Here is a 27,347-nt window from a genome sequence, read left to right on the forward strand (position 1 = left end):
AAAAAAAACAAAAATGAACCTCCACCACATCTGCATTTGAATATCAAAACAGTACTTTTTAATATTGATACATTATTGTGAAATGAAATATCGTGATATATTGCAGAACTGATATTTTCTTACACCCCTTAATACTACAAAAATAAATTTTATATCCTTATAGAAGAGATTGTGTAGCATCAAATAATGTCACGACACAGAAAGAGTGTCGACTCAATAACAACTATTTATCAAATACAAACAGCGACTGCTGCGTTAAGGTTCAGCTAGGAATTTCAACAACTCACACAATATTTAGCTTTTTTTCTAATTAAAAGTACAACTTGGTCATAATAATACAACTTTGTCTTATACAAAATGCGACTTTTTTTCTTCTTCTTTCTCAAAATAACATAACATTCCGGAAGACGCAAATCCACGCTTGGTGAGAAACGACTTTTGATATTTACGTGCGTAACTTAAATGTGTTTCTTGCCCAATAATAATAATGATTATTTAAGGACTGGTGATGTAAATGCTGTATATCGATTGTTTATTATATAGCACTTATTTTGTAACTGTTTTGCTGTTTCACATCCTACTGTACTTATATTTACTGTAAATCTGTTTGTAAAATGGAAGAGTTGAAACCCAGGGGTGGTACGATTGACACTTACAGTATACAGAAACATGCTTTGAGACACTTCACATATTCTGTTATGGCTTTATGACAAAATATTCAGTTTTTTCTGCAAGCGAAAGCACTGTCGCGACTCGATCTGTACTGGAAATGTGGTTAGCTAATGTAACTACCTAACATTTACCAAATTTTCCTCACTAGCTAATGTTTGTTGCTGTTACCTCGCTAGCTAATGTTAGCTAATGTGACTGTAAAAATCAAACAAAAATATCTATATATATCCAGCTAATCTTATAATTACTGTAACAACTTGTGACGTGATTCCCATAAATTACTTGGAAATACTGGTGACAAGACGTAGCATTTTTACACGTGCACAGAAAAGGATGTTTCCAGTACAGATTACGAAATGACAAGCGCTTTTTTTCACTTTTTAAAGAATTCTAGAATCCTTAGCAATGTTTTAGGATGAACTGGAACATTCTAGAATTCCATTCACTGGCCTTTTGTCGTCGTTGTTCAGATGGACGGGCGGAAAAGAGTGTAAAAATTTTACTGAGCCCAAATATGCTGATTATTGAAACATTTTACATGATATTATTAAAGGCATTTTCACAAATATATATGATAGATTTATAGACTTTTTGTTCTCCTCAACATTTTCACCGGAAAAAATATATTAACACCCAAACCGAGCATTGATAGACACTGCTGCTTGTAAAGTCTACTGCCAATCAACCCAATTCATCAATCAATCAATCAATCAGACAATCAGAGTCAAGCAATAAGTTCTAATCATGAATCTATTTACCTGAAAAAAATGCTAGCATACGCAAAGATTTAAATAAACATTCCATATTCAGACAATCCTTATGTACAAACAATGGACCAGGGCTTAAAAGAGGGCTGGGTCTTAGTCTAACATGACGTCGTATTGACAGTTTCCCTTTGCTCAGATGGTGTGGACTTCATGACATCCAATCAAGCTCTTAGAATTGGTACCATTAGCATTACCAAACATTAGCAATCCAATCTATCTAAGTACCAATCTAAGTACCAGTTTTGAGAGCAGGCTTTGGTGTGATAAATCAAAAATATGGTACAAAATCAAACCAAGACGCAGAACTCTATCAGCTCATACTCCATTCATTTGTCTATTACATACAATATGAGAAGGCATTTAAGACGCATGTTCTTCCCCATCCAGTATTTTTAAGACTTTATATCCACGCCCTTGTTGCATCTTTGATCCTGGTCCAATATTTATGATGATGAGTTTCTTCTTCCTTTGTTTTCCTTCTTCAAATCCCAGGATGAAGACAGTATAAGACTTCTAGAATTGGACAGAATCCATCATTGCATAATTGTTTTTCCCTCGAAACGTTTACTCCTGCATTTCATCTCTTCTAATTTGTCAGATATTCCATGAAGGCAAAAAAAACAACTTCTGTATCGGTGTTGTGACCATTTTTAAGACAATTGAGACCAATTACATGGTCGACCCTTTCAGAGTCTGTGCAGAAACACTGATCATGAATAAAATCTTCTAAAATGGGCTTTAATGGTGTAATGATGGAAGCGCCTCTCATCCTCTTCCTTTCCCGTTCATCATTACAGGTATCCGTGGAGGTTCATGCAGGGGTTCATTGGATTTGACATCTCAGCCTACACCTGTCGTCCGCCTCTCGGTCGCGGCTCAGGCCTCTATCATTGCAGGTAGCGGTAGACTTTGAAGCAGTGGTTTCCAGAGTCGGCCACCACCACGTGTCCGTCTGACGTCAGGGCCAAACCCTGAGGTCCGTACAAAGGGTCCGCTGATGTGTTGATGTAGGACAGGAAGGAGCCGCTGCCGTCAAACACCTGGGAAAGAGGCAAAGGGGGTTTTCATTATTACAACTAGAAAAGCACCTGGAGAGCACAGACCTCCGCCAAGGCAGATCAGTCGTCTGTCCCCCCATCACCACCTCAAAATTTAATCATTTGTTCCTTGTGCCAGTATGAACATTTCCTGAAAATTTTATCCAAATCCTTCCATAACTTTTTGAGTTATCTTGCTAACAAACAAACAAACAAACCCTGATGAAAACATAACCTCCGCTATCCTTGGCAGAGGTAACTAGAAAAACACTCGCCAAGGCAGATCACCCTCCCATCACCACCAAAATTTAATCATTTGTTCCTTGTGCCAGTATCATCATCCAAATCTTTTTAAGTTATCTTGCTAACAGACAAACAGATAGACAGACAAACCTCAATGAAAACATAACCTCCGCCTTTACACTTGGTGGAGGTAATAATCATACACGACTCCAATAATGGACTGATTTCACATGTTGGTCATTTGTTCTGACGTCACAGGGGTGGGATACTGAAACACTGTCATCATTCTGCATTGTTCATGTCATGGAAATGCAGGGTGGATGGTGGTACAGTGGTTAGTACTGTAGCCACACAGTTAGAAGGTCCTGGGTTCCCAGAGTTTGCATATGGAGTTTGCATGTTCTCCTCATGCCTGGGTGGGTTCCTCCCCTCGTCCACAGACATGTCCCTCAGTGAACTGGTGACATGTCCAGACTAGGGGTGTAACTATTACCAGTATAACGATAACCTGTGGTAAAATTCAGGTACCAGTTGTACCAGTTGTTATCCCCTCTCTCTCGTCGTACCTGTATTCTGCTGTTTCCCCAGTCGGCCACGATGATGTTCCCATTAATGTCCACGGCTACACCAGTGGGAGCATTGAACTGACCGTTTCCTTCACCGTTGGAGCCGAACTTCAACACCAGCTCCCCCTCTGGAGTAAAAACCTAACCATGAAGAAAGATAAAAGCAGAAATACAAGAAAGAGGTGAAGACCTGAACAGCAGTCTAAATGGATCTGTGGGAAAATGAGGTAAATAAACCAGTACCTTGACAGAGTGGTTATGGAAGTCAGTTATGATGATTTCATTGTTCTGGTTCACAGCCGCAAAGTGAGGACCTTTGGGACAAGAAACAGAATACAGGGCCTTAACTGAGTTTAATCACGTTTTTATTGTGTAGACAAACTGTTTTCCACTGTAACTGGTATTTGCACTGTAATGTCCTCTTATGATTATATCTACACACATGTGGAACTTCTCTTTCTAGAACTGCTGAATTCAGAGATGCAGAGGGTGTATGAGGTAGTTAGTGGTTATGGGCCATCATAGGTCATTACACCACGGGTGGAGTTGTTCAATCCAAACATTTTGAGCTTTACAGAAATGATTTATAGTCAAAGGGTTGAGGGACATACCATTTAAGAAAGTCTAAGATAGATAAGATACTGTATTTCTTGCTGTGTGACCCTGATAGGAATTAAACCTCAGTACTCATACTTACCTGCAAACTGCTTATCCCCGTTGCCCCGACTACCAAATTTGGTGATGAGCTTGCCAGTCAGCTGGAAGATGAAGACCGTACATGCCTTATTGTCAACCACGATCACATGACCATTCTGGTCCACAGACACGCCCTTTGGACCCATGAGCCTACCAGAACCGAGCTTAGCCTGGAGAGGAAATTCATTGGAAAAAACATTTCATTAATATGATATTAACTTCAATGAAACAGCCTTCGCTGCAGCCACCCCCACCCTGTGGAACTCACTCCCACAAAACATCAGGAACTCAGACTCAATACAAAACTTGAATCACTACTCAAAACTCACCTGTTCAAACTTGCATTTTTGTGAGCCTCTTTTTTTTCTCTCTGTTCTTTTTGTTTTGTTTGTTTGTGAAGCGTCTTTGAGTGTCCAAAAAAAGCGCTATATAAGTTTGATGTATTTTTATTATTATTATTATTATTATTATTATTATTATTACATTTAAAGTTATTATTTTCCACCTTGACACATCCTTGATTTTCTTTAAAATGTTCCCAAAAAAACCAATTAATATTACTTTGTTGCTTTCTCCACACATACCTTGAACTTGCCCTCGCAGGAGAAGATGCTGACCCATTTGTTGTCATAGTCAGCAATGATAATATCACCACTGGGATGCACGGCAACACCGGTGGGACGCTGCAGTTGTCCTGGCGACCGGCCCCGCACCCCAAAACGACTCTTGAACTCACCTTGGTTGGAGAAAATCTGGAGGGACACAAGAAAGAAAGCACACAAGCTTGGTACTACATCTGGTACGACTATTTTTTTCTTTTTGTATTTAGGCAAAGGCAGATTTATTGGTATGGCACAATTCATACACAGGGCAATTCACAGTGCTTTACAAAAATGGAAAAGAGACAGATTAAAAACACAATTAGAATTAAAACATAATCAATAAAACATAAATAATAATCAATTAAAATTAAGTAAAAGGTCAGAGTGCAGGTAGAACCCTTTCAGTTGTTCTATGTACAGTTGAACAGACTTAAACACTGTCAGAGTAGAGGCCTTACATATTTTCTGTAAAAATAAAGTAATAAATCCAAGAATTAACCCATCAACTCCTGACTGACTTTTCGATCCACACATCTCATGGTTTGTCTGTTGGTCCCTCATATATTTAAAAACTCAGGAATGTCTTAACAAACTATAATCAAATGTGGCCTAAACATTCAGATGGACTCCAGGATAAATTCAAGGATCTTGGTGGTCCAGTGATGTTCATGGTGTGATGTCAAAGGACAGGCTGTCTGTCCAATCCTGTGAACAGGAGTCTCAGGAATGCCTCGAGAATTTCTTCAAATTTTGCCCAGATGATCAGTTTTTGGTGGCCAAAGGTCTAGGTTGCATCATCAGTATCATTTAAACTTTCTTTGTATTTACAAATCCTGACTTTCCAATTGTCCTCATTTGTGTTTTTTACCTGGACACACTGGTTGTTGCTGTCGGCGATCAGTATCCTCCCAGTGGTGGAGGCTGCCACTCCTTGAAGGTTAGTGAACTCTCCTTTATTCCTTCCCTTTGTGCCTAGATAAAGGACCAAAAAAAATCTATTATAACTTATTTTGTGTTTGAGGTACAAGTATTACAGTTCTAATTGTTCCAGGAGTTTAATGATTCTTTCCTTCTTTGATTTTACTTTCATTCCACAGTTCAAACTAATGCCTCACCAATCCTGAAGATGAGATCATCCTCGATAGGGTTCTGGGTTTTGCGTCGTGGGGTGCCCAGTGCACTACTGGCCCTCTTAGAACCCTTCTTCTTCTGGCCAGGGGACTTCCCTCGTCTCTTGGCCCCCTCAGAGGAGCCTGTGGACGGGGTGGCGTTGGCTGCTGAGTTGGTGGCTGTGGTGGTGGAGGGAGACACCTGGAGGGATGGAGGAAGAGTACGTCATATACAGGTACTCTGCCACGGTTTAAGAACTCAGCCTGGGAGTCTTTAGGCTTATTTCAGGATGCCACCAAAACCTTATCAAATGCTAAATGTTGGTGTTGTGGTCAAGACCAAGACCAGACCACCTACTTGGCGAGAACATTATGACCTGTATATCTGGTCACTTAGGTACAACATCTTGTCATCACATTCCCTCTTAATTTTTAATTCTAATTCTTTATTTAACCCATAAAGACCCAAAGAACCACCATCGACCAAAACCATCCACTGATGTAAATTGTTTAATACCTGTTGATCCACTAATCCTATCAATCCATGTAAATAACTGGTGTAAATTGCAGTTATTCATCTTTTCATGGTCATCAGATATGACCCGTTTGGACGTTCAGAGGCTCTGTAGTTACCATGGAAACACTGTCATCTTCTACAACATCGATTCACCAGTAAAAGCCATGGAGTCAGATCAATGACAGTGGATGGACACACTGAGTTTATATTCAGTTAATGATAGATTTTGCAGAAAAAACAATCTGTTTCTTCAGTTTTCTCTGTTTTGGATGTAATAACCCTCAACTTTAATCAAAGCTTTAATGAACTTCTACATTATCAGTACATTAAATATCGGAAAATACCAATTTTTCACTTAAAAATGCAAAATACAGAGGATAATTTTAGAGTAAATGTTGATAAATCACTCAAGAAAAGTTAAAAAAAATAGAGAAAACTTCATGTGGGAACTGCCACAAAACCAGCACTGGGTCTTTATGGGTTATGTAAATATTTATGTAAATACCAAATTTCTTATTTTTTTCTTTATATTTTCATTTTTCACTCGTTTGTGGCGTTTTTCTCTGCACATGTTTGTTGAATGTTGCTGATGTTAACTGTGAAATTACCATGTAGTGAGTGGGGGGGTTGGTTTGACAGAGCTTATATTCGTTGCATAGTTGGTGCCCATTGTGACGGGGGGGTTGGGGTGGGGGGGCAATGGACATTACCACCGAAGTTCAGGGGCCCACAACGTACCTTATTGCGGGGGGGCATGGAAACTCAGCATTGACATAACATGCTGCTTGATATTGATACTTTTACAGATTAACGCCCCCCATTTCGGCTATTTTAGCTTTCTCATTCCAAACGCCCCCCAATGGTGTTCCAAAGCCTCCTGGGGGACTGTACTGCCCCCGTTGAGAAACCCTGGTTTAGACTGAGAGTTGCTGTTGATTTGTTGTTTATCTTGAATACCTCTGTTTGCATATACATATGAATAAAACGGGCAAAAAATGACAAATACAAAATGTTACATTAGAATATGAGTGACCAGTGAAGAACCTTATGGAGTGGTTTATGTTGGAGTTTGAGCTCTACCATAAATCAGAACCTTCAAATTAGTTTTGCATTTATGCTCCAGAGATGGTGATGATGGACAGATGGACAAACATGCCGACTGCTACGTCCCCTCTATGCTGGGGGGAGATAACGATCAGCATATCCTTTACAAATATTAACCCTATAACACCTAACGTATCATATTTGATACATGAGTTTTGAAGCCTTCTACATGATCAGTGTGATATTTTAAACCTGATGTATACAATTAGATACATGCAATACACAGATAATCCACCAGGGGGAGGAGTTCATTCACCAGAGGCCTTTCCAGTGACACTTCAAGACTGTCAGTAATGAGGAAGGAGGCAGAACTTTGACAATTTTGAAAAGGAATTACCAATTTGTTAGACATGTTTGTATTATATTATGTTTTGTTTGTTCAAAAATAATATTTGAGCATTTAGACCCGATGTATCAAATATGATACAAAATTTAAACTCATACATATACCTCGTTTGCCCATAAGTTGCTGGGATAGGCTCCAGCGACCCCCATGACCCTGGTAAGGATAAAACGGGTTCCGATAATGAATGAATGAATTTTTTGGTTGTTCAGAAGGACCAATAAAGGTTCCAGTTTCAAAGAACTGGAATTTTCTGTCAGTGATTTAATGGTTCAGGCTTTACAGGGTTAACAGTGACGCAGTAACTGACCTCCACCTCCAGATCTGAGGCCCTGGTGACAATCAGTTTGAAGGGACTTCCTTTGATATGCTGGTCGTACAGACGGAGAGCCAATGAGAAGTCGCCTTCCTTTGGCACCGTGTAAACAAACTCGTACGTCCCGTTCTTGTGGTCGACAATTTCTCCATCCACGATGCTGCCGTCTGGAGTGAAAACCTGCAGAAAGAAAACACCCAACATTCCTTCACTTCATGGATGTTCCCAAACATTTCTGCCGCTGCTCTGAATGTGAGTCGACTCAAACAAACCTCTGCTGACAGAATTGCGTTGCCGCTCTTGCAGGCTCCTCCCGACTTGTCTCTGGTCACTATGGTAACAGAAGCAGGATGTCCCACGACGCACTGCTCCAAACCTGCACCCATGGCTTCACTCTGGCTCGCCACAGCGCTGAGGAAGAGGAGGAGGTCAGAGTTAGACACACTATGATGCAAATACAGAAGAGGAGAATCTGTATTTAGGATTTTACTGTGACGGTGTTCAGGATTTTCAAAGTAAAAGCCCTGTTGTGTTTGGTTGTATTAACACGAACCACATGACTCCACTTTGACTGTCTGTAATGACCTAAGAACAAAACACCATCAGAGGTTGAAAAACATTTTATGAACTTACTTTTAGGAAAATTAATGTCATTGTCTAAAAGTGTGAAGTATAAACATACACATAAAGACTGGAGCTGTCATTCCTCAGACCTTATTTAGCTTATAAATGAAAGCACTTATTAGAATATATAAAAAATTCAATCTAACACCACAAGTAAAGAAAAAAATCTGTAATATTCAATAAATAAATAAATAACAGTAAAAAGTACATTTCATTAGCCTTATAGCATAATTGCTTAAGTCAGCTTTTTTTCAGGACGTAATGATGCAAAATGGAATAGTAAAATTCAACAAAAAATATGGCATAATTCTGCTCTGAGGCTAACGATATGTAAAACAAACTGAATAGAAAACCCGTAGATTATAGTTTATTTGTATAGACTCTAAATATATTAAACCATTAAGACCCAGTGTTACTTTTGTCTCAGTTCTCAAAGACATTTTTATCTAGGTTTAACCTTGCTTCAGTGATTTATCACCATTTATTATAATATCCTCTGTATGTTGTGTTTTTTTCAGTGTAAATCATGTATTTTCCTATATTTAATTTAATGGTCATGTAGATGTTCATAAAAGCTCAGAGTAAAGTTGACTGTTATTATATCAGAAACAGAGAAAACTGATGAAAAAGTGACTTTTTCAGCAAAGATATCACAGTGTCCATCCACTGTCATTGATCCAACCTCATGGGTTTTACTGATGAATTAATGCTGTAGAAGATGATGGTGTTTCCACGGTAACTACAGAGCCTCTGAACGTCCCAATGGGTCACATCTGGTGACCATGAAAAGATGAAGAACTGTATTTTACACCAATTATTTACCTGTAATAATAGGATTAGTGCAGTGGTTCCCAACCTTTTTTGGGTTGTGACCCCAGACATTCAAAATGAAGACTTTTTTTTGCTAAAATGAATTTGTTTTTGTTCATGTAATAATTTACTGTACTATGTTGCAAATAAATGTAAATTTTTGATGACATTTAGGCAACATAATGTATATAAACTGGCCACGATGAACATTTGAAAGATAAACAGTACCACAGTGCTTCAGGTTCAGCTTCAGAGTTTGTCATGTCTTTAATGGATTGGGATTGTCTCTCTCAACTCACCATATATTTTTTTTGTTAGTAAGTTTTTATTTTTTATCAATTACTAGAAATTTCAGGCAACCCCATTTGAATTCCAGACGACCCCACATGGGGTCTTGACCCCAAGGTTGAAAAACTCTGTATTCGTGGATCAGCAGGTCTTAAACAGCTTAGATCAGTGGGTGTTTGGGTCTTCATGGGTTCACAGTGTCACCTGGTGGTGACGATGGTCCCCAGGTTGTGTATGGACTTCCTCAGCCCATCCGTCTCCAACACCAGGTCCAGCTGGTCGTTCTCCTCTGGTTGACATGGCAACCCGAGGCCGGCCAGCTGCCCCAGCTTCTCGCCGAGCTCACGCTCCGTCTGCAGGTTGGCCACGCACGCCTCACCCGCCAGCGCCTCCTCCGTCTGGGAGCAGGTGGTCATGATGTCCCCCTCACCCCGAAGGAGGCTGTCCACCTGACCCTGAAGGACCTGCACACACACACCATTCTAAAATGAGTGTATTCTGTGCTATAGATATAGAACAGGACTGTCAAACCTACTGTAGTTCAGGGGCCAGCATCTAATTTAACCCTTAGTAGTCCACTCATAGAAATACTCTGAAATTCAAAATGTCAGCCTCAGTGTGTTATTGGAGGACAGAACAAGACTTTATTATTTTTGAGAAATTTTCCATTTTTAATTCCGCCAAGGACGGCAGAGGTTCTGTTTTCATTGGGGTTTGTCTGTCTGTCTGTCTGTCTGTTAGCAAGGTAACTTAAAAAGTTATGGATGGATTTTGACGAAATTTTCAGGAAATGTTGATACTGGCACAAGGAACAAATGATACTGTTTTGGTGGTGATTGGGGGTGTGTGTGATCTGCCTTGGCGGAGGTCTACGCTCTCCGAGTGCTTCTAGTTTGTATTGTTATGTAGAAAATCAAGGTGAATTGAGTTACCATATTTGGCTCCTCACCTGTATGTGGCCTAAAAAAATTTACAAAAATTCAAGAAGTATATAGAAAAATACAAGAAAAACACATGTAATGTGAAAGGATCAGGTGTTTTAGAACATTAGAACATGACTTTTGTCCCATTAGACCCCCATGCGTGCTGATCCAGACACCTGTCCACATCCACATGATCCCTTTGAACATCATTCCTTACATTAGTACCATTACTTCATGGTACCTAACAAAGCAGGTACACTCACTGTTCATGTAGAGGTGGACCTTACAGACCCTGTAGACCACATTGGACCTTACAGACCCTGTAGACCACATGGACCTTACAGACCCTGTAGACCACACTGGACCTGAGATTGTGGACTCACTGTCCTCACTGTTCTTAACCAATGTGATAATGCATTGCACTTTTATTTCACTTGTTTATTTTTTATTCTGGGTGTTTGTTATTTTTATTGTTGTATCAGTGGTATGTGTCGTCTGTGCGGTGGACCCCTCTGTCCCAAAGGAGACTAATGAAGACTTTGACTGGAACTGTTGCTGTCACTGACTTGTAATGTGAATATGTGTGGAAATGACCAAAAATAGGCACTTGCCTCATAGTGGGCTAATGACTAGAATGCCATCAAATAAAAGCTTGCAGACTGAAAACATCCCCTTATATTTTTAAAATGAACCTTTGAGGACATCTGCTGTCAGATTTACCATGTGCACAGTTTATGGAACTTCACTGGTTCTGGTGTTTAATCGTCTTCTGGACCTACAGCTGTTAACGTAGGACTGGACAAAGCTGGGCTTAGTGAAGGGTCAGCTCTGCCTATCTGTTGGACATATTTTTTCCATACAGTAGTAACACTGTTTAAAAGTTTTGCACCTTCTGTTTGAGGCCGTAGGTGACCTCCAGCTCCATCAGCAGGACACTCTTCCTGACGTCCAGCTGCTTATGCAGGTCCTCAAAGCTGGACTGGATGTCCTCCTCGATGGACGCTCTCTGATTGGTCAGCTGCTGGAGGATCTCCTTAATGAAGGACAGAGCGTCTGACACCTGAGGGAGTCTGTGAAGATACATAAAAAAAACAAAAACAAAACAGATTTCAACTGATCTGAATGTTAGGATCTAATGTCCATGTGATTTTTTTAATCAGTTTGATACTTGACCATTTCTGAACTGGGTCAGAGGTCGTCTGCACAAAACAATCCGGTTTCAGGTTTCATCTTTGGAATCATTATATTTTTATGTCTAACAAGAAATTAAACATGAACTAAGGATGAGTAAAACAGAGGAATCATGAATTTGTATATATTTCTCATGCATTCAATCAGCATCAGTTTGAGTTTTTTACTCCCTGTCTTTGTAATATACCCAGGTTCAATCGGATAGAAATTTTAAAAAATATATAAAATGATCAAAATTTTACAAAAGTCATAATTCATGCATGAATAGGATATGTTATTAGGTCAAATCTAGATAATTTACTTAGATAAAAAAAAATATCTCTCTATTGAACCTGATATTTGCATTTCTCTTCCTGTCCACTAGAGGTCAGTGTGTCCTGTTACATCCACTGTTCTTGCATCATCATCTGCTCATGGAGGCCCTTCAGTTATAAACAGTTATGACCAAACATTTGTTTTGTGACTTCACAATGGTCTTGACACTATATCTAATCTGGATCCTTGAATCCAAGCGAACATTTATGTCAAAAATGAGAAAAAATAATAATTTAAGGTGAAATATTACTGTGACAGCTGTGGAGTCTCATTATAGTGGTTTTCCTACTCATACTTTTTTTTTTTTTGTTCAAAGTGTAGCTTTTAGATGTTACCTACTTCCTTTCCTACATTATGGGATTGTTATCTGATAGTTGTGTACATATTGTGGTCACTACTTTTCAAAAATGCATTATGGAATATTTTAAGTCAGCTTTAAAGGGTATGATAATGTTCAGTACATATTTGGACATCACTGAAAATGGGCTAAAGTCACTGGACTGTGGATTATACAGAGTAGTTAATGTTTGTGCCAAATGTGTCCAGTGGTTCCTGAGATAATGGTTTTTAAATGTCAAAGAAACCAAAAGATAGTTGATCTGACTGTGTTTTAACTGTTCTCAAATGGATGGATACATTTATGAGGACAAAAACTATGATATTTTCATCTCATCTTTTCATCAACAGTTAAAGATGAGGTGAAAATGTGAGGGAGGGACAAATTTGGGAAGAGATCCAGTCAGAACTGATAGTTTTGTGTGAATGTTAAACACTGCACAACAGCCATGATAAACCAAGAGCAACTGAAGACAGAAAATGGAAGAGAAACACTTCAGATACATGTTATGAAAAAAATACTCTGCTTATTCGTCCTTAGAATAAAAAATGGTCATTAGACAATCAGTGTCTTCCTGTGTATTTTAATTGGAGCTCCAGGTACAGATCATACTGAGGTGAAAGCTGTCTGCAGGAGTGTAAAAGAATACAGTCTGTCATTGTCTCTGATACGAAACTAATAAAAAAAGTCTGTGCCGGGCTGGAATGTCTGGGAATACAGGAAGAGAGAACTTCTGTGAGAAAGCGCCTCTTTTTGAACACAGCTGTCCATGAGTCCTTGACCAAACAGACCAAACACAGAGTATAAAACAACCATTTGTCTAATAGGAATAAAACCCAGTCTCATATAATTCAGAGTTCCAAAAAAAAAACAGTTCAGAGTTCAAATAAAAAAAAAAGAGTTCAGAGTTCAAATTAAAAAAAAAGATCAGAGTTCAAAAAGTCTTATATGTAGTATAGAGTATATGTAAAATTACCATTACACACATTATAAATAAACTTTTTAAATGGAATTAGACAAAATCTAAAATAATTAAGTGGGATTTTAGTTAAATTACTCAAACTAATTCAAAATCATCTTTCAAAATTAAGGCCAATTGCAGAACCCAAACCCTGTCCCCTGTCCCCTGTACCCTGTGTCCTGTACCCTGTACCCTGTACCCTGTGTCCTGTACCCTGTGTCCTGTGTCCTGTACCCTGTGTCCTGTCCCCTGTGTCCTGTCCCCTGTACCCTGTGTCCTGTACCCTGTGTCCTGTACCCTGTGTCCTGTCCCCTGTACCCTGTGTCCTGTACCCTGTGTCCTGTGTCCTGTACCCTGTGTCCTGTCCCCTGTGTCCTGTACCCTGTACCCTGTCCCCTGTCCCCTGTACCCTGTACCCTGTACCCTGTGTCCTGTCCCCTGTACCCTGTACCCTGTACCCTGTGTCCTGTACCCTGTGTCCTGTACCCTGTACCCTGTCCCCTGTACCCTGTGTCCTGTACCCTGTGTCCTGTCCCCTGTGTCCTGTACCCTGTCCCCTGTGTCCTGTACCCTGTACCCTGTGTCCTGTCCCCTGTACCCTGTCCCCTGTCCCCTGTACCCTGTCCCCTGTCCCCTGTGTCCTGTACCCTGTACCCTGTACCCTGTGTCCTGTCCCCTGTCCCCTGTGTCCTGTCCCCTGTACCCTGTGTCCTGTACCCTGTGTCCTGTACCCTGTCCCCTGTACCCTGTGTCCTGTCCCCTGTCCCCTGTGTCCTGTCCCCTGTCCCCTGTGTCCCTGTGGGTGGTACCTGTTCTGGACCGCCTCCAGACCGTCCTGCAGAAGGCTGCGGTGCTGCTCCAGGGCTCGGCTGAGCGCCACCTTCGGGTGCTCCTCATGTTCAGACAGACAGTCCTCACACAGAGGACACTCACAGGCTGAACAGTAGAGTTCTGCCACCTGCAGAAGACAAACAAGACCAGTTCAGGGTAAATATGTTCACTTTTGCAACATTTGGACCTCCAGTCTTGTTCTGTTTTAAGGACCTGTGAACAAAAGATCATAGACTAATCATATCCTGGCACCAGCTAGTCTTTGTTTTGTATCAGCTGTAGCTTTTACTCCAGGCTCCAGAACCTTCATAGACACAAACACAACCCAACTTTAACTGAGAAAGACCCAGTGTTACTTTTGTGGCAGTTTCAAATGAATTTTTCTCTCTATTTAACCTTTCCTAAGTGATTTATCACCTTTTATTATAATATTATCCTGTGTATTTTGCTTTTTTTTTTCAGCATAAATCATGTATTTTCATTTCAAATTTTCTACTTGGTTTAATGTGAAAAAAATAATATGACATTATGCCTATAAATAATGGCAACACCATTTTTTTCTCTTTGATTTATTGCAAAGAACTTTAAATTCTGAAATCCTTTAATAATAAAACATCAATAACCTGAGCAAATATGAACGACCTGAAATGTTTAAAATCTAAGTGCTATTTTAACAATATTCTGCCTGTTTTGTGCCTCAGTAGATCTGATCTGTAATGCACATGTAGAAACCATAGGCTGAGGCCTAATATTGATAAAATTGTACTTTTTTTTCTTCATAAATTACAGGTTTTTTTTTTCGATTATTCACATCTTTTTTGTTTTGGATAATTTGTAAAATGTAAATATTTTCATAATTTAATGTTATTTTTACATTAAAAAATTTGGACTTGTCATTATTTATAGGCTATTATGCATTATTTTACCGGTGCGGCCCACTGGAGATCAAACTGGGCTGAATGTGACCCCTGAAAGAAAGTGAGTGTGACACCCCTGATTTAGAGTGTTTTCACTGCTGACCTTCCCTGCATGCTGTGTGCAGGTGTTTTTTCCAGGCGGCGCCTCCAGGACGGTGCACTCCTCACTGCTGCTATCTGGGGAGTGTTGGTGGGCCTCCATCTGCGAGCAGCAGCCTGGTGGGGGGAATCCTCCGAACACACCCCTTACCCCGCTGTGAAGCCAGGGGGAGGGGCTGGACGTTCAGCTAGACGAGTTCTTATAGTCAGTTTGGGTGGTGTTTTTACTCCCTCTCAACATTTATTCCATATTGTAGCAGAGGAAAATTCAAGTTCAACCTTGAGAGAAGCTCCTTTGGAATCCAGTTCCACTTCTGATCCTGTTCTGTTTAGTCCACAATCCTCAAGTTCACTTCAGAAATATTACCGCTCTACATTCCTGGAGGTAAAAAGGGATCCAGACATTCAAAAATATTTGTCATATAAAATGTCTGTCTTGGGTCTGTGTGAGGAGAATCTGCTGCCCAATCCTCTTTCAGTCTGATCTGAAGGGAAAGCGACAAACCTCAGAGTTGATTTAATTCGGCAAAGGTTCAAACTGAGGACAGGATTTGCTGTGTCCTGTGGATTGAAGAGAGGAAGGAGGATTAGACGGAAAAGCAGATAAACATGGACAACAAAAAGTTTAAAGCTCCTAAATTCAGTGTTTCATGTGATATCATACACACACTGTAAACCACTGCTTCCAGACTACAGAGGTTCTCACACAAGGTTGTAACTGAACTGGACTGGAAACATCTGCCAAAAAGAGGCTTTATTTCCAGTACAAAGTCTTATCTGAGAGGCAGTCGTTTCACAGTTTTTAATATTACAATTATATACTTATGGCACTAGAGAAGAACATGTACTGTAGTACGATCACACACTCTTTAGCTGATGTCGAGTATTGACGTGTGGTTAAATGTGTTGAAATATGATTCCCTGAAATGGACCAGAGGAGGGCAGCTGAGGTGGACGGAGGCTGTAACACCAGGACAAGTCTGCGTGATGACGACTCCATTCACAGTAAAGATGTATTTATTTAGCAGGGACAGCACACATTCATGAACATATCTGTAAACGTGCCAGTATTAGCAAAAAAGCTTTTTTTCAACTGTTGTTCTTGGGTAAGAAGTAAAGTGCCAGCATTCATAAAATTAGAAACATTTTAAAAATTAAGGCTCCACCCACATATTCCATAGCATTAGTTCATATATACAGAATACACAGTTAACCTTTGAGTATTAGCGCAAACACTTGGAGAGACACTGGTGCATGGGCAGGTGGTCAAGATGGTTGTTAAAGCAGCAGAATCCTTTTAATTTTGCATCAGAGGTGAACCAAAAATCCAATCCAGTTCAATCCAACTTTATTTGTAAAGCACTTTAAAATAACTGCAGTGGACCAAAGTGCTGTACAGAAGAATAATTAAAACCAAAATAGAAGAATAAAATACAGAAATAGATTTAAAGACATAGAAACTGTACAAAAAAGAAACATGTGCTATACAGAAGAATAAATAAAACCCAATAAAAGAATAAAATACAGAAATAGATTAAAAAGACATACAATTATAAACAACGAAAATAAATAAATAAAAAATAACAAACATATATTTATTAAAACTTTGCAAAGAAACTAATAAAATTCTAACCTAAACTCCCTTAATCAAAACAACTAGAGAAAATGCAGTATACACCTTGCTGCTACATTGCTAACAATGATATTTAAAGTTTTCTTTTGTCTACAGCAAGGTTTACAAGAGCTATTTTTATACTGAATAAAACATATTTTTGTCCCTGAAGCCCAGTTCTGTTAGTAGTGTTTAAGGAGCTACACGTCTTATCCATAATAACTGCATAAGCTAATGTTAGCATTAGTTCATATTGAATTATATAGTCTACAAGCTAGCCTGCTATTGGCTCAGGTAGCCATAATTAGTTTGTACATGCGGGAGCTTTGACTTTGCTGTTCAAGCAAAACAATATGTGTTAACATTTATTAAGTATCTGAAATGACTTCATAGCATAACTTCATAGTGTTGCTTGTCTGTAACTAATCTATGTTGCACTTGAAATGTTACATTTTACATATTGTTGAACAATGAACAATGATGATAAACATTCTATTTTATTCAATTCCACTCTATTCATGTAATATTACATTAATATTAGTCAGTGTCGTTGGGGTTGGCAGCCATTTTCAGCTTCTTCGTCTCCAACTAAGGCTACGTTCAGACAGCAGGTCAGATTTTTTGGTGAAGTCCGATGTTTTGTGTGCTCGTTCATGTTACACTTTAAATGCGACTTCTATCAGTTTTGAATATGAACTGAATGCGACCATGAAGTGACCGACATGCACAAAAGAGGTCCTGATGTAATACGTGACCACACAGGGACCCACTGTGTTTACGGAAGGAAATAAGTTTTTCCCGCTGCTTCTCCTCCTGCGATGCAGAATTGTGATGTTTATCGCATTTCAATGACGTAACGGTTTGATAAATGCGACCTGGCTGTTCAAACTGGTCACATTCCAGAATATCGGATACGTATCGGATTTGGGCCACATTTACCTGCAGTCTGAACGTGGCCTAAGTCGTCTAAATCCAAATATGGTGATGGCATTTTATGCATCTCAAGGTTTCAACACAAACCCATGGGGGATGCCTCGTAGGGTTTGTCTAATATTTTTAGGAAGAATGGACAACAGGTTCGTTTGTCACAGATGGAGAAGGCCCTCCAGGTTGTTATCACTAAAAGGTGCAAAAGCAGCGTCTGTGTCGTCTGGGGTTTCATCAGAGTTCATAATATGACTGACCTGCATGAATGTGAAGGCACCACTAATGCAGCCATTAAAATCTGATCTATTTAATTTTACATTTTTGCCAATCAATATTGACTTGATCAGTGAAAACATGAGAAATCTCTGTATTTTTGTTCAAAAACATAACAAATCGGAGTTTAGTTTCTATTGCAGCAGCCATTTTTGTAGTATCCCCGTTGACCCTGGTTGTGTTTGTCATTGGATGAAGTCAGTTTGTTTCATTTATTCAGGTGAGTGAGGAGTGTGATGATGAAGAGCCTGTAGCAGAAGCAATGTAGGTCACAGAGATGTCTTCAAAGCAATGCAAAAAAGAGAGAGAGGGGGCGATGCAGCGGTTTCCATGGAAACAGACGAAAAGGAGGAGGGGCAGGGTTACAATAAAAAGTGCTGCAATCATGGGCCGTTAATCCGAAAATCCCAAATTTAGCTTTCCTTTGGTTTCACACTAGTGATAATATGATGATTTAAGAGTTGTATCCATTAAATTACTGTTTTACATGATGTTTAATGACACACTAAAAGGAATTACAGAACATTTTTGAGGGTTTATTTCTTCACAGTTGAGATGAGAGGGAAAAAAACAAACAAACTGAGGTGAAATTAAGGATGTGGATGAAAGAAATCATTATAGACATTTTATGGATTTCACTGACATAAAGACAAAGAAAAAAACTAACATAAAAAGAAGTTAAGAAGAATGTTCCTATCTACACTTAACTTTGTTTTTATTATTTGTCAGATTTAAAGGTTTTTTTTAATCTAAAGACAGAAAAAAGTTTAAATGTGTTTAGAGGTTTGAATGTAAAAAAAAAATCAAGACATTTAAACATGTTTATTTTGCAGTTATGAAAGATATCTTAAATTATTAAGTATTTTCTTTGTCTTATTTTTTTTTAACCTGAGTCTTTTGTTAATCATTTTTAATCAAGTTTATTGTTCTTATTTTTTTGTTTGTTTGTTTGTTTTTAATTGTATAGCTTTTTATGTTTGTTTTTTACTCTTGTCTTTTTTTCTTTTATTTGGGTTTTATTTATTCTTCTGTATAGCACTGTTTTCTTTTTTGTACAGTTCTATGTCTTTTAATCTATTCTGTATTTTATTCTTTTATTTTGGTTTTAATTATTCTTCTGTACAGCACTTTGGTCCACTGTGGTGCTTTACAAATAAAGCTGGATTGGATTTTTATTTGTTAAAAGTAAAATGACACAGGGTGGATTTTAGAAAAGCTAGACGTTTCTAAAGATTATGTGGTATTCATATACACAACAATTGTTCATGGTGATGAGGTTTTTATGCTTTTTATGATATTAAAATCTCCTTTTTGTATCTGTTTATGTTTAGTATTTCACATTTGAGACTTTACTGTTTTCTATCTACGTTTCAAGTATGAACTGCACATTTGTATGAATAATTCATACAGGGGAGGGATTATGGATATGAGTAGCCTCTGATCTTAAATATAATCCTGTTTCTATCACCTCCTCCCCCCAAAGTAGCCTGCAAGTGATGGATTCTTTGTCATAAAAACAAAAGCAAAAAACAAAACAAAAAAAAACCCATACCATTTCTGATATGTACACTTGCTAAAACCAATATGAGAATCTTTATTTATTTATTTTTATTATTTTATACTGTTATATTATAAAAGGAAATGTATTCTGCAGTCTGTTTCAGGCACAGACACCCTCACTATCATCTCTGGTGCACCCCCACATTTTTATACTCTGCAGCACAGTGCAGCAAAGGATTATGGGCCGGCACAGAGGCTGTGTTTGTGTGGTGACTGTCTGTAACTGTCACCAACAGAGCAACAAACAACTACAGCCATTATTCTTCCAGTTTTACAATAACATGTATTCATCTGTATTTTACAAAAACCTGCATCTGTGTGAGGACACTTTCCCATGGCAGACTCATGAAAACATTATAAATACCTGTTTTATCTTAACATGGTACATTTTAGCTTACAGTCATAAAAGCATTGTTAGCACATGTTAGCAGAGTAAAGCACTGTTACCAAACTGCTATTGATGTATTACAAGGAAACATTCTTATCTCTTAATTTAAAGTCCATTTGGTACAATTATGCAAATTATAATAACAATTTAACAGAATATGGGGAAACAGAAACAGGAAAACATCAAGCTATGAACTAACAGCTAGCAAAATAACATTAGTCTGCAATGTTCACAACATGTATTCTTCTATATTTTGAAAAAAAAAAAAAAAAAAAACCTCTCTGTTAGAAGATTTTCACTTATTAGATTCAGTAAAAACTTAAAATAAGTGAAGTAAAATGTTTTTTCATGCCATTTCCCCCCAGCTGCTAGCATGGTACCACTAGACAGATTAGCTTATAGTTTAGCTTATAGTACATACACTGCTAGCACAAATATGAAATAATACAACACTACCCAATACCCATACTTGTTACACTCTTTTAGTTCTCTTTATTTCACATACTCTAATAGCAAACAACAAGTAATATCAGTTTACACATGTTTAGAAAACATCCATTTAGCTATTGAGCTAACTGCTAGCATGCTATCATCAATGTGCTTACTGTGATTAGCTGTTTTCTAATTTTTGCATTAGTAAAAGGACCACCAGTACTCTGTTTGTCCACATAAAGTAAAGGAAACCAGACAAAAGACATTGAAGAGTCACATATTTTAGCCTTTTGGACATTGCCACCTTGTTCATTTTTTATTTTTCTTGTTATTTGGCTAAAAAGGTGGAGCTGGAGAGAAGGGACGGGATGAAGTGAATCTCATCAAGCTAACGTTATTTTACAAATATCAAGTAATGTCAGATACTTGATATGTGTTAACCTGTTCACTAACAAGAGTATTTACAGGATTATTAATTTACTTTTTAAAGAGTACTATCAACCAAACACATTATTTAGTGCTAGGACAGCTATTTAGCTAGCTGCTAGCTGAAATACCATATAATCCAATATGATTCATGCTAACATTAGCTAATGTTTGTTTGCTAATGTTTTTAGCTAATTGTGCTGACAGTATTGTACTGAAATACTGGCATGAAAATTTTTAACGTGTTAGTTCATTTTCTTCCTCCCAACTGTAGTGAATTATACAAAATATGTTTCATGTGCTGCTGTCATGTTATAGTTTAATCCTTTTAAAAAATTTTGTTTAATTTCTGCATCTTGACTTTACATCCTCTGCTAAACCCATACAGTCTCCATACTTTAAATTAAATACTCTTGATCTGGTTTAATCTCAGAATATTCTAATAAATAGTAGCTGATAATAGTAATATTAAGGTTTTCTTTAGGTGCTTTGCTTAAAATATGTACAGCTGCTAGTATAACCTTCTGAGAAAAAAGATACATGTTTGTTATCTGTATGTTATTTATTTAAAATGATGGAAAAGCTGTGACAAAACACAGACTCTCCATCTTCACATCCCTCTGACTCATATTATGGAAATGCTACTTATCGTTGCAGCATCACACACCAGACTCCATTGGAAAATTCTGACATTTAAAACAGACAGAAATGCACTAAAGCTGCAGACGTGGCCGTAAAAACTGGTTTGTAAAGAGACAGTCAGTAAATGTGCAGTGTGGTAACATCACGTACACACATGTAATCTGATCTCTGTATGTATATTCCCGTGGGAACGTTTCTTCTCTGTTTTTATTGATGAAGTGATAGCAATGACGGATGCGACTGGGTTGAATGTTCGTACTGCTGAGCCCTGCAGCGTTAGCCTTCCTGGAGCACAAAAAATATCTGCTATTCACTGATTCTAAAAATGGTAGTTTGTCATCAAGGTAAAATTAAGAAAATAGAGTAAATGGAGCAAAAGAAAACGGCATTCACATGTAATCTATGTGTCGAGTTCCTGTCAGATTGTGTGTTGACATACTGTGAGGTTGAGCTGTCTTAAGTATGTCAATGTAAACACGGTGAGATTTCTGCATCTGCATCTCACTGTGTGAAACAAACACTAAAATCTTATTATGTGTGTCTACACAGAACATATACTGTACCGTTAGCCTCATACCATAATTGCCAAAGTCATATTTTTGGTCAAATTGTGATATCTGCTTACCTTTACTCTCCAAACTCTGCTGATTCACTTCACAGTTTGACCAAAAATATGACTTAGGCAATTATGTTATGAGTGTAAGGATTATAAGAAAAGAACAGCACCACCATGATGTGTACATGGACCTGCCATTTTGAGTCCAGGAGTTTGTGTTTTGGTTTTACTATGTGAGCCAGAGCAGGAGCACAAGGGCTGATGGGTAAACTGATGCTAAACACCTGCCTGACGCTGTGAACTTTATCAGCCAATAACATAACAGAATAATGTGATAGTTTTGTCTGTCTTCATTATGACGCACAACTACAGTCAAGCTGTCTGTTAGGAAAAAATATGTCACATTCAATGAACAGAAACTCAACTCATGTCAATGCAAAGTCCAAAGCCCATCTACGTCTATGCAAATGTCAAGTTGAAGTCAAAGATGAGCTGATTAGAATTTAATGGCCATTTAAGGTGCATGTGACCAAGTAAATCACATGTTTATCCATACAGGAGTGGTACACATCTAGATACACACGGTATACAAACTAGATCAATTACAATTGTACCATGACATCATAACGATGTGTTTAAAACACAGTGGAAAACTTTAAAGTTCCTTCAGAGTCCTAGCTACCATAAATATTCATTATCATGTGTCATTATCAGCAGCTGACACTTTGAACAATATTTTATTAAATTATGAATTGTATTTGGCCAATCAGTGTTTATTAATATGACAACATTACTGGGGGGGTGTATTGGCAGGAATCTGGCGATACAATACAAATCACAATACTAGGATCACAATACAAGATATCACAATATATCATGATACTGTTAAAAAGTCAATTTTTTGTTTGTTTCTTTTTTTTTTTATGATTATTTCCTTGAAGAATTGAATTACACCAGAAATATGCACAAATACTAAACACATTTTTATTTGATCACAACAGGATCCAATGCTATATCACAAAATTCTGCTGTGTTCAAACTGAAATTCTGTTTTACAGACATTACAGTTTAAGATCCTGTTCAAATGTTCATATTCTATTCGTTCAGAACTAACATCAGAACAGTATTTTTGTGCGATCCCAACAAATGAACTAACATTATTTAATAAACGAGTGTTAATTAATAATAAATACAATATAAATAAAAAAGAAACAAAAAACAAAAATGAACCTCCACAATACGTGCATTTGAATAAATACCTAAAAATATCGATACAATACTTTTTAATATCAATACAGTATTGTGAAATGAAATAATGCAATATACTGCAGAACGGATATTTTCTTACACCCCTAAACATTACGCATGTCTTTTCTGACTCCAAGCAGTAAAGACATTAGGTCAGTGGTTTCAGGAGGACATGTACCCAAGGCTACATTTGTACTGGCTAAGGAGTACTTCTACAAGAGGAAAAGACCAAAAGCCACCAATATCCATGTCTTAAGCCAAGCACAGACCAAAGATGTGCAACAAAGATGTAAACTTGGGGAGGATACCTATGTTCCCCGGTACCTATGCTCCCCGGTACCTACGATCTCCTGTCCCTGTGGTCCTCAGTACCTATGGTCCTCAGTACCTATGGTCCCCTGCACTTATGGTCCTTTGTACCCATGGTCCTCGGTACCTATGGTCTCCTGTACCAATGTGGGATTACACAGGGAAACTTGGTGTCAGAAGTGGGATCGCTCATGGGTCTGCAGATGCCTCATGGAGACTTACCCTAACCCCTAACCCTTACCCTAACCCCTAACCCTATCTCCTATCTCCTATCTCCTATCTCCTATCTCCTATCTCCTTACCCTTACCCTTGGTTCTGGGGAACATAGGGCTGACTCTAAAACTTGCAACTATTTCCAAACCTCTGCTCTGCACCATTCTGTCAACATGCCAATTCACGGCAATGCAACGACATGAAAAAGTCTATTATTTCTAACACAGCTGTCACATTCACACCTGCCGGTAATTTTTTTTTTTTGGTTTAGATTGACTGATTAACATATAAGTGCCTGTTTTTGCACAGTGGGAGAAAGCAGGATCACCAAGACAGAACCCATGGGCACAACTTTTAAATCTGGAATGTCTTTTGCCTACTCATGTTCAAAATAAAGTCTATCTGTATAAAAACAGCAAATAACACACTGCCATATTTGAACATGAACTATTTCAGGGGAGTCAAACTCATGTTAGTTCAGGGGCCACATACAGCTTAATGTGATACAAAGTGGGCCGGACCAGTAAAATAATATAAATAATTGGATAAGAACTTTTGAATGAAAAAAGTAAATTCTGTAATGAAAATGTTTACATCTACAAATTGTACTTGAACATGACATGAACAAATATGAACAACCTGAAAATTCTTTAGGAAAATCAGTGCAATTTTAACAATATTTCACCTTAGTTTATCATTTATACATATGAATCACAACTTAGAGATCACAGTGGATCTACAAATACACAAAACATTAAATAACAGGGAGAATATTATTAAAATTCCACACACTTCTCTTAAGACATTTTAGATATTCACATTTTTTGTAAAAGGCTAGTCTGTAAATGTGAACATTTTTGTGTAATTTTACCTTTTTTTTTTACACTAAAAGAGACAAATTTACATTTTTCTTATCTATAGGTTATTATGATAGTATTTTACTGCTCTGATCCACTTTAGACTGAAATGACCTAAAATGATTTTAACATCCTTGACTGTTAATGTCTTCAGTGTAATTTTTGCATTTCACAAATTCATCCCAGGGGCTGGAATGAAACCTTTGGCGGGTCGGATTTGGCCGACCCAGTATGTTTGAAACCTGTGAACTACATTACACTGGTCAACAACAAATTTATTGTTTAAGTTTTTTGAGCTGATTTAGGATAATTTTGGTGTGCTGAATCCAAAAATCACATTAATTCTGCTCAGTTAGGTCAACTTTCTGAACTATGCTACATATTGGCTTTTGAACATTTTTGCTTACATTTATGGGCATTTTCACATCATATGATACAAAATTCTTTCATATTTCTTGCAATAAACGAGTTCTGAAGATTTTACTTTTGCCAATTTATGATGAATGTTTTTTTTAATATTACAGGTGAATGAAATGGCTTCAACTAGAAGATCTTGCAAAAATAAGCCTGACGTATTCTGCTCCATCTGCGGTGAATACACCATTGTACCTAACAGGAATCAAGTCACAAGTTTCATAAAGTGTGCTCACCAATCTTATTTTGGTATTAATTATTATATTTTGTGAGAAGATCAAATTTTTCAAAATCAAATTAGCTAAAAAACCCTGACCTGATTGAGAAAAACAGATGTCATTTTTGGATTTAGCGGTGCAAAATGGTCCTAATTCAGTTGAAAAAACCTGGACAACTTGCAAAAAAACATTTTTTTGTAACCCAGTGTCATAATCAAGTCCAAAAGAAGGATTTAATCGTCTGGTGTGAACTGGCAAATTTCCACATCAGTTTTCATTATATAACAATAGTTAAGGTCTGTTATTGTCCCCGCTATGTTTGAGTGTGGTCCAGTTCTGGATCAAACAAACAGGTTCTATCGAGGGACGTTCATGTTTTTTTGCGGCCACCGTAAGTGAGGGTGGGTGGGTGGGGATTCATTTGGTTGCAATCTGTAACTTCACCACCAGCTGTCACTAAACACCACACAATAAACACTAATCCAGTTTGGTGGTTTGTCCACTGATGGAAAAACTACCAAATAGGAATACACGCTGACGTTTGGGAAATGTACCTGTACTAGTGAATACTTTTAGATTACATTCCATCAGTGTTCACCACAGATGTACCAACGTGGATGATCCTCAGTCACAGTTTTTGTCTGTTTTTTTTTTTTTAAGCGTACAGCCACTCATTTTTTGTGTTTTCCTGTTTCTGCATATCACAGTGCATCAGATTGATTTCTGTGACGTACCTCCTGTTAGTGTTAGCACTGGGGATGCTAACGTTTAGGCCTAATACGACACAAACACACACGTTACCAAGCTGTTCCAGTCACTCATCTGTCCTCCACCCTGTTTTTACCCAGGGATCTGTCCATCCTCCCTCTTTCACCTCTGTCTCTTGCAAAAACACATCTCTGCTACAGATACTGCTGGTATCTTCATCCATCCATCCCTCCCTTCATCCCTTCATCCATCCATCCCTCCCTTCATCCATCCATCCATCCATCCATCCATCCATGCTGTCACTCTTAAACCCATGCAGACTCACCCTGTTTTCTTCACAGCATCAGAGTGTGTTCATTTTCCAGCCTGAAGCCATAGCGTCATGATAGCGTCTTGTTTTCTCCCTCTCCTCTGTGTATGTGTGTGTGTGTGTGTGTGTGTGTGTGTGTGTGTGTGTGTGTGTAGGAGGGAGGGGGAGGGGGTGGAGGATATCATCGTCACGGCAACACCAGTAGCTTGCAGCTTGCAGCAGCAGCACCAGCAGACTGAAGAGGAGGAAGAGGAGGAGGAAGATGAAGAGGAGGGGGAGGTGGGAGGATGAGAGGGATGACGCTCTGCAGCATCAGCCAATGACAAAGAGGGGAGGGGGAGGAGGAGACAGGTGATTGGTTCATCAGCCTCTCTGTCATCTCTCTCTCTCTCTTTATCATGATGTCTCTATTACCTCTGATCTGTTGAACTGATTCTGAGGAAAATAAAACCGAAGAACAGAAAACAGTGTTTCAATTAATAATAATAATAATAATAATAATAATAATAATAATAATAATAATAATAATAATAATAATAATAATAATAATCCACTATAAGAAAACACTTTTTGGGGGGGCTGTTCTCTTTTTTTCTTATAGTGGATAATTTTTTGGGCTGTTCTTGTTTTTTTTCTTATAGTGGATAATTTTTTGGGGCTGGTCTCTTTTTTTCTTATAGTGGATAATTCTTTGAGCTGTTCTCTTTTTTTCTTATAGTGTATAATTTTTTTGACTGTTCTTGTTTTTTTTTCTTATAGTGTATAATTTTTTGGGCTGTTCTCTTTTTTTCTTATATGGATAATTTTTTGAGCTTTTCTTGTTTTTTTTCTTATATGGATAATTTTTTGGGCTGTTCTCTTTTTTTCTTATATGGATAATTTTTTGGGCTTGTGGATAATTTTTTGGGCTGTTGCGCCATAAACTAGTAAATCTGTGTAGTAGCACTTAATCATATACATTGAAAACATCAGCTAATCACCACTT

The 27,347-nt window shown here is 38.0% G+C and overlaps 1 protein-coding gene across 1 annotated transcript; it reads right to left on the minus strand.

Moving 5' to 3' along the window:
* Positions 1 to 378: 378 nt before the first annotated feature.
* Positions 379 to 26,587, minus strand: LOC115438621 (tripartite motif-containing protein 2-like). The gene is made up of 14 exons (XM_030162360.1): positions 26,378 to 26,587; positions 15,273 to 15,829; positions 14,231 to 14,379; positions 11,507 to 11,687; positions 9,899 to 10,158; positions 8,245 to 8,383; positions 7,967 to 8,152; positions 5,699 to 5,894; positions 5,452 to 5,555; positions 4,566 to 4,733; positions 3,983 to 4,151; positions 3,529 to 3,599; positions 3,286 to 3,426; positions 379 to 2,479 (listed from the first exon to the last, which is right to left on the minus strand). Exons 2-14 carry the CDS (start codon positions 15,369 to 15,371, stop codon positions 2,327 to 2,329), a joined length of 2,016 nt encoding a protein of 671 aa, XP_030018220.1. The 5' UTR covers positions 15,372 to 15,829; positions 26,378 to 26,587; the 3' UTR covers positions 379 to 2,326.
* Positions 26,588 to 27,347: the final 760 nt, after the last annotated feature.

Source organism: Sphaeramia orbicularis, chromosome 18 (assembly GCF_902148855.1).
Source record: "Sphaeramia orbicularis chromosome 18, fSphaOr1.1, whole genome shotgun sequence".
Taxonomy (NCBI): domain Eukaryota; kingdom Metazoa; phylum Chordata; class Actinopteri; order Kurtiformes; family Apogonidae; genus Sphaeramia; species Sphaeramia orbicularis.

What these genes read in the sequence shown, in the direction of transcription:
- LOC115438621 (XM_030162360.1), bottom strand. Translation starts at nt 15,371, where the DNA reads ATGGAGGCCCACCAACACTCCCCAGATAGCAGCAGTGAGGAGTGCACC. An exon ending in CCTCAGATCTGGAGGTGGAG is followed by an intron (nt 5,895 to 7,966) that starts GTCAGTTACTGC and finishes CCATCCCTCCAG; the next exon opens with GTGTCTCCCTCCACCACCAC. An exon ending in CCTGCGAGGGCAAGTTCAAG is followed by an intron (nt 4,152 to 4,565) that starts GTATGTGTGGAG and finishes TTTCCTCTCCAG; the next exon opens with GCTAAGCTCGGTTCTGGTAG.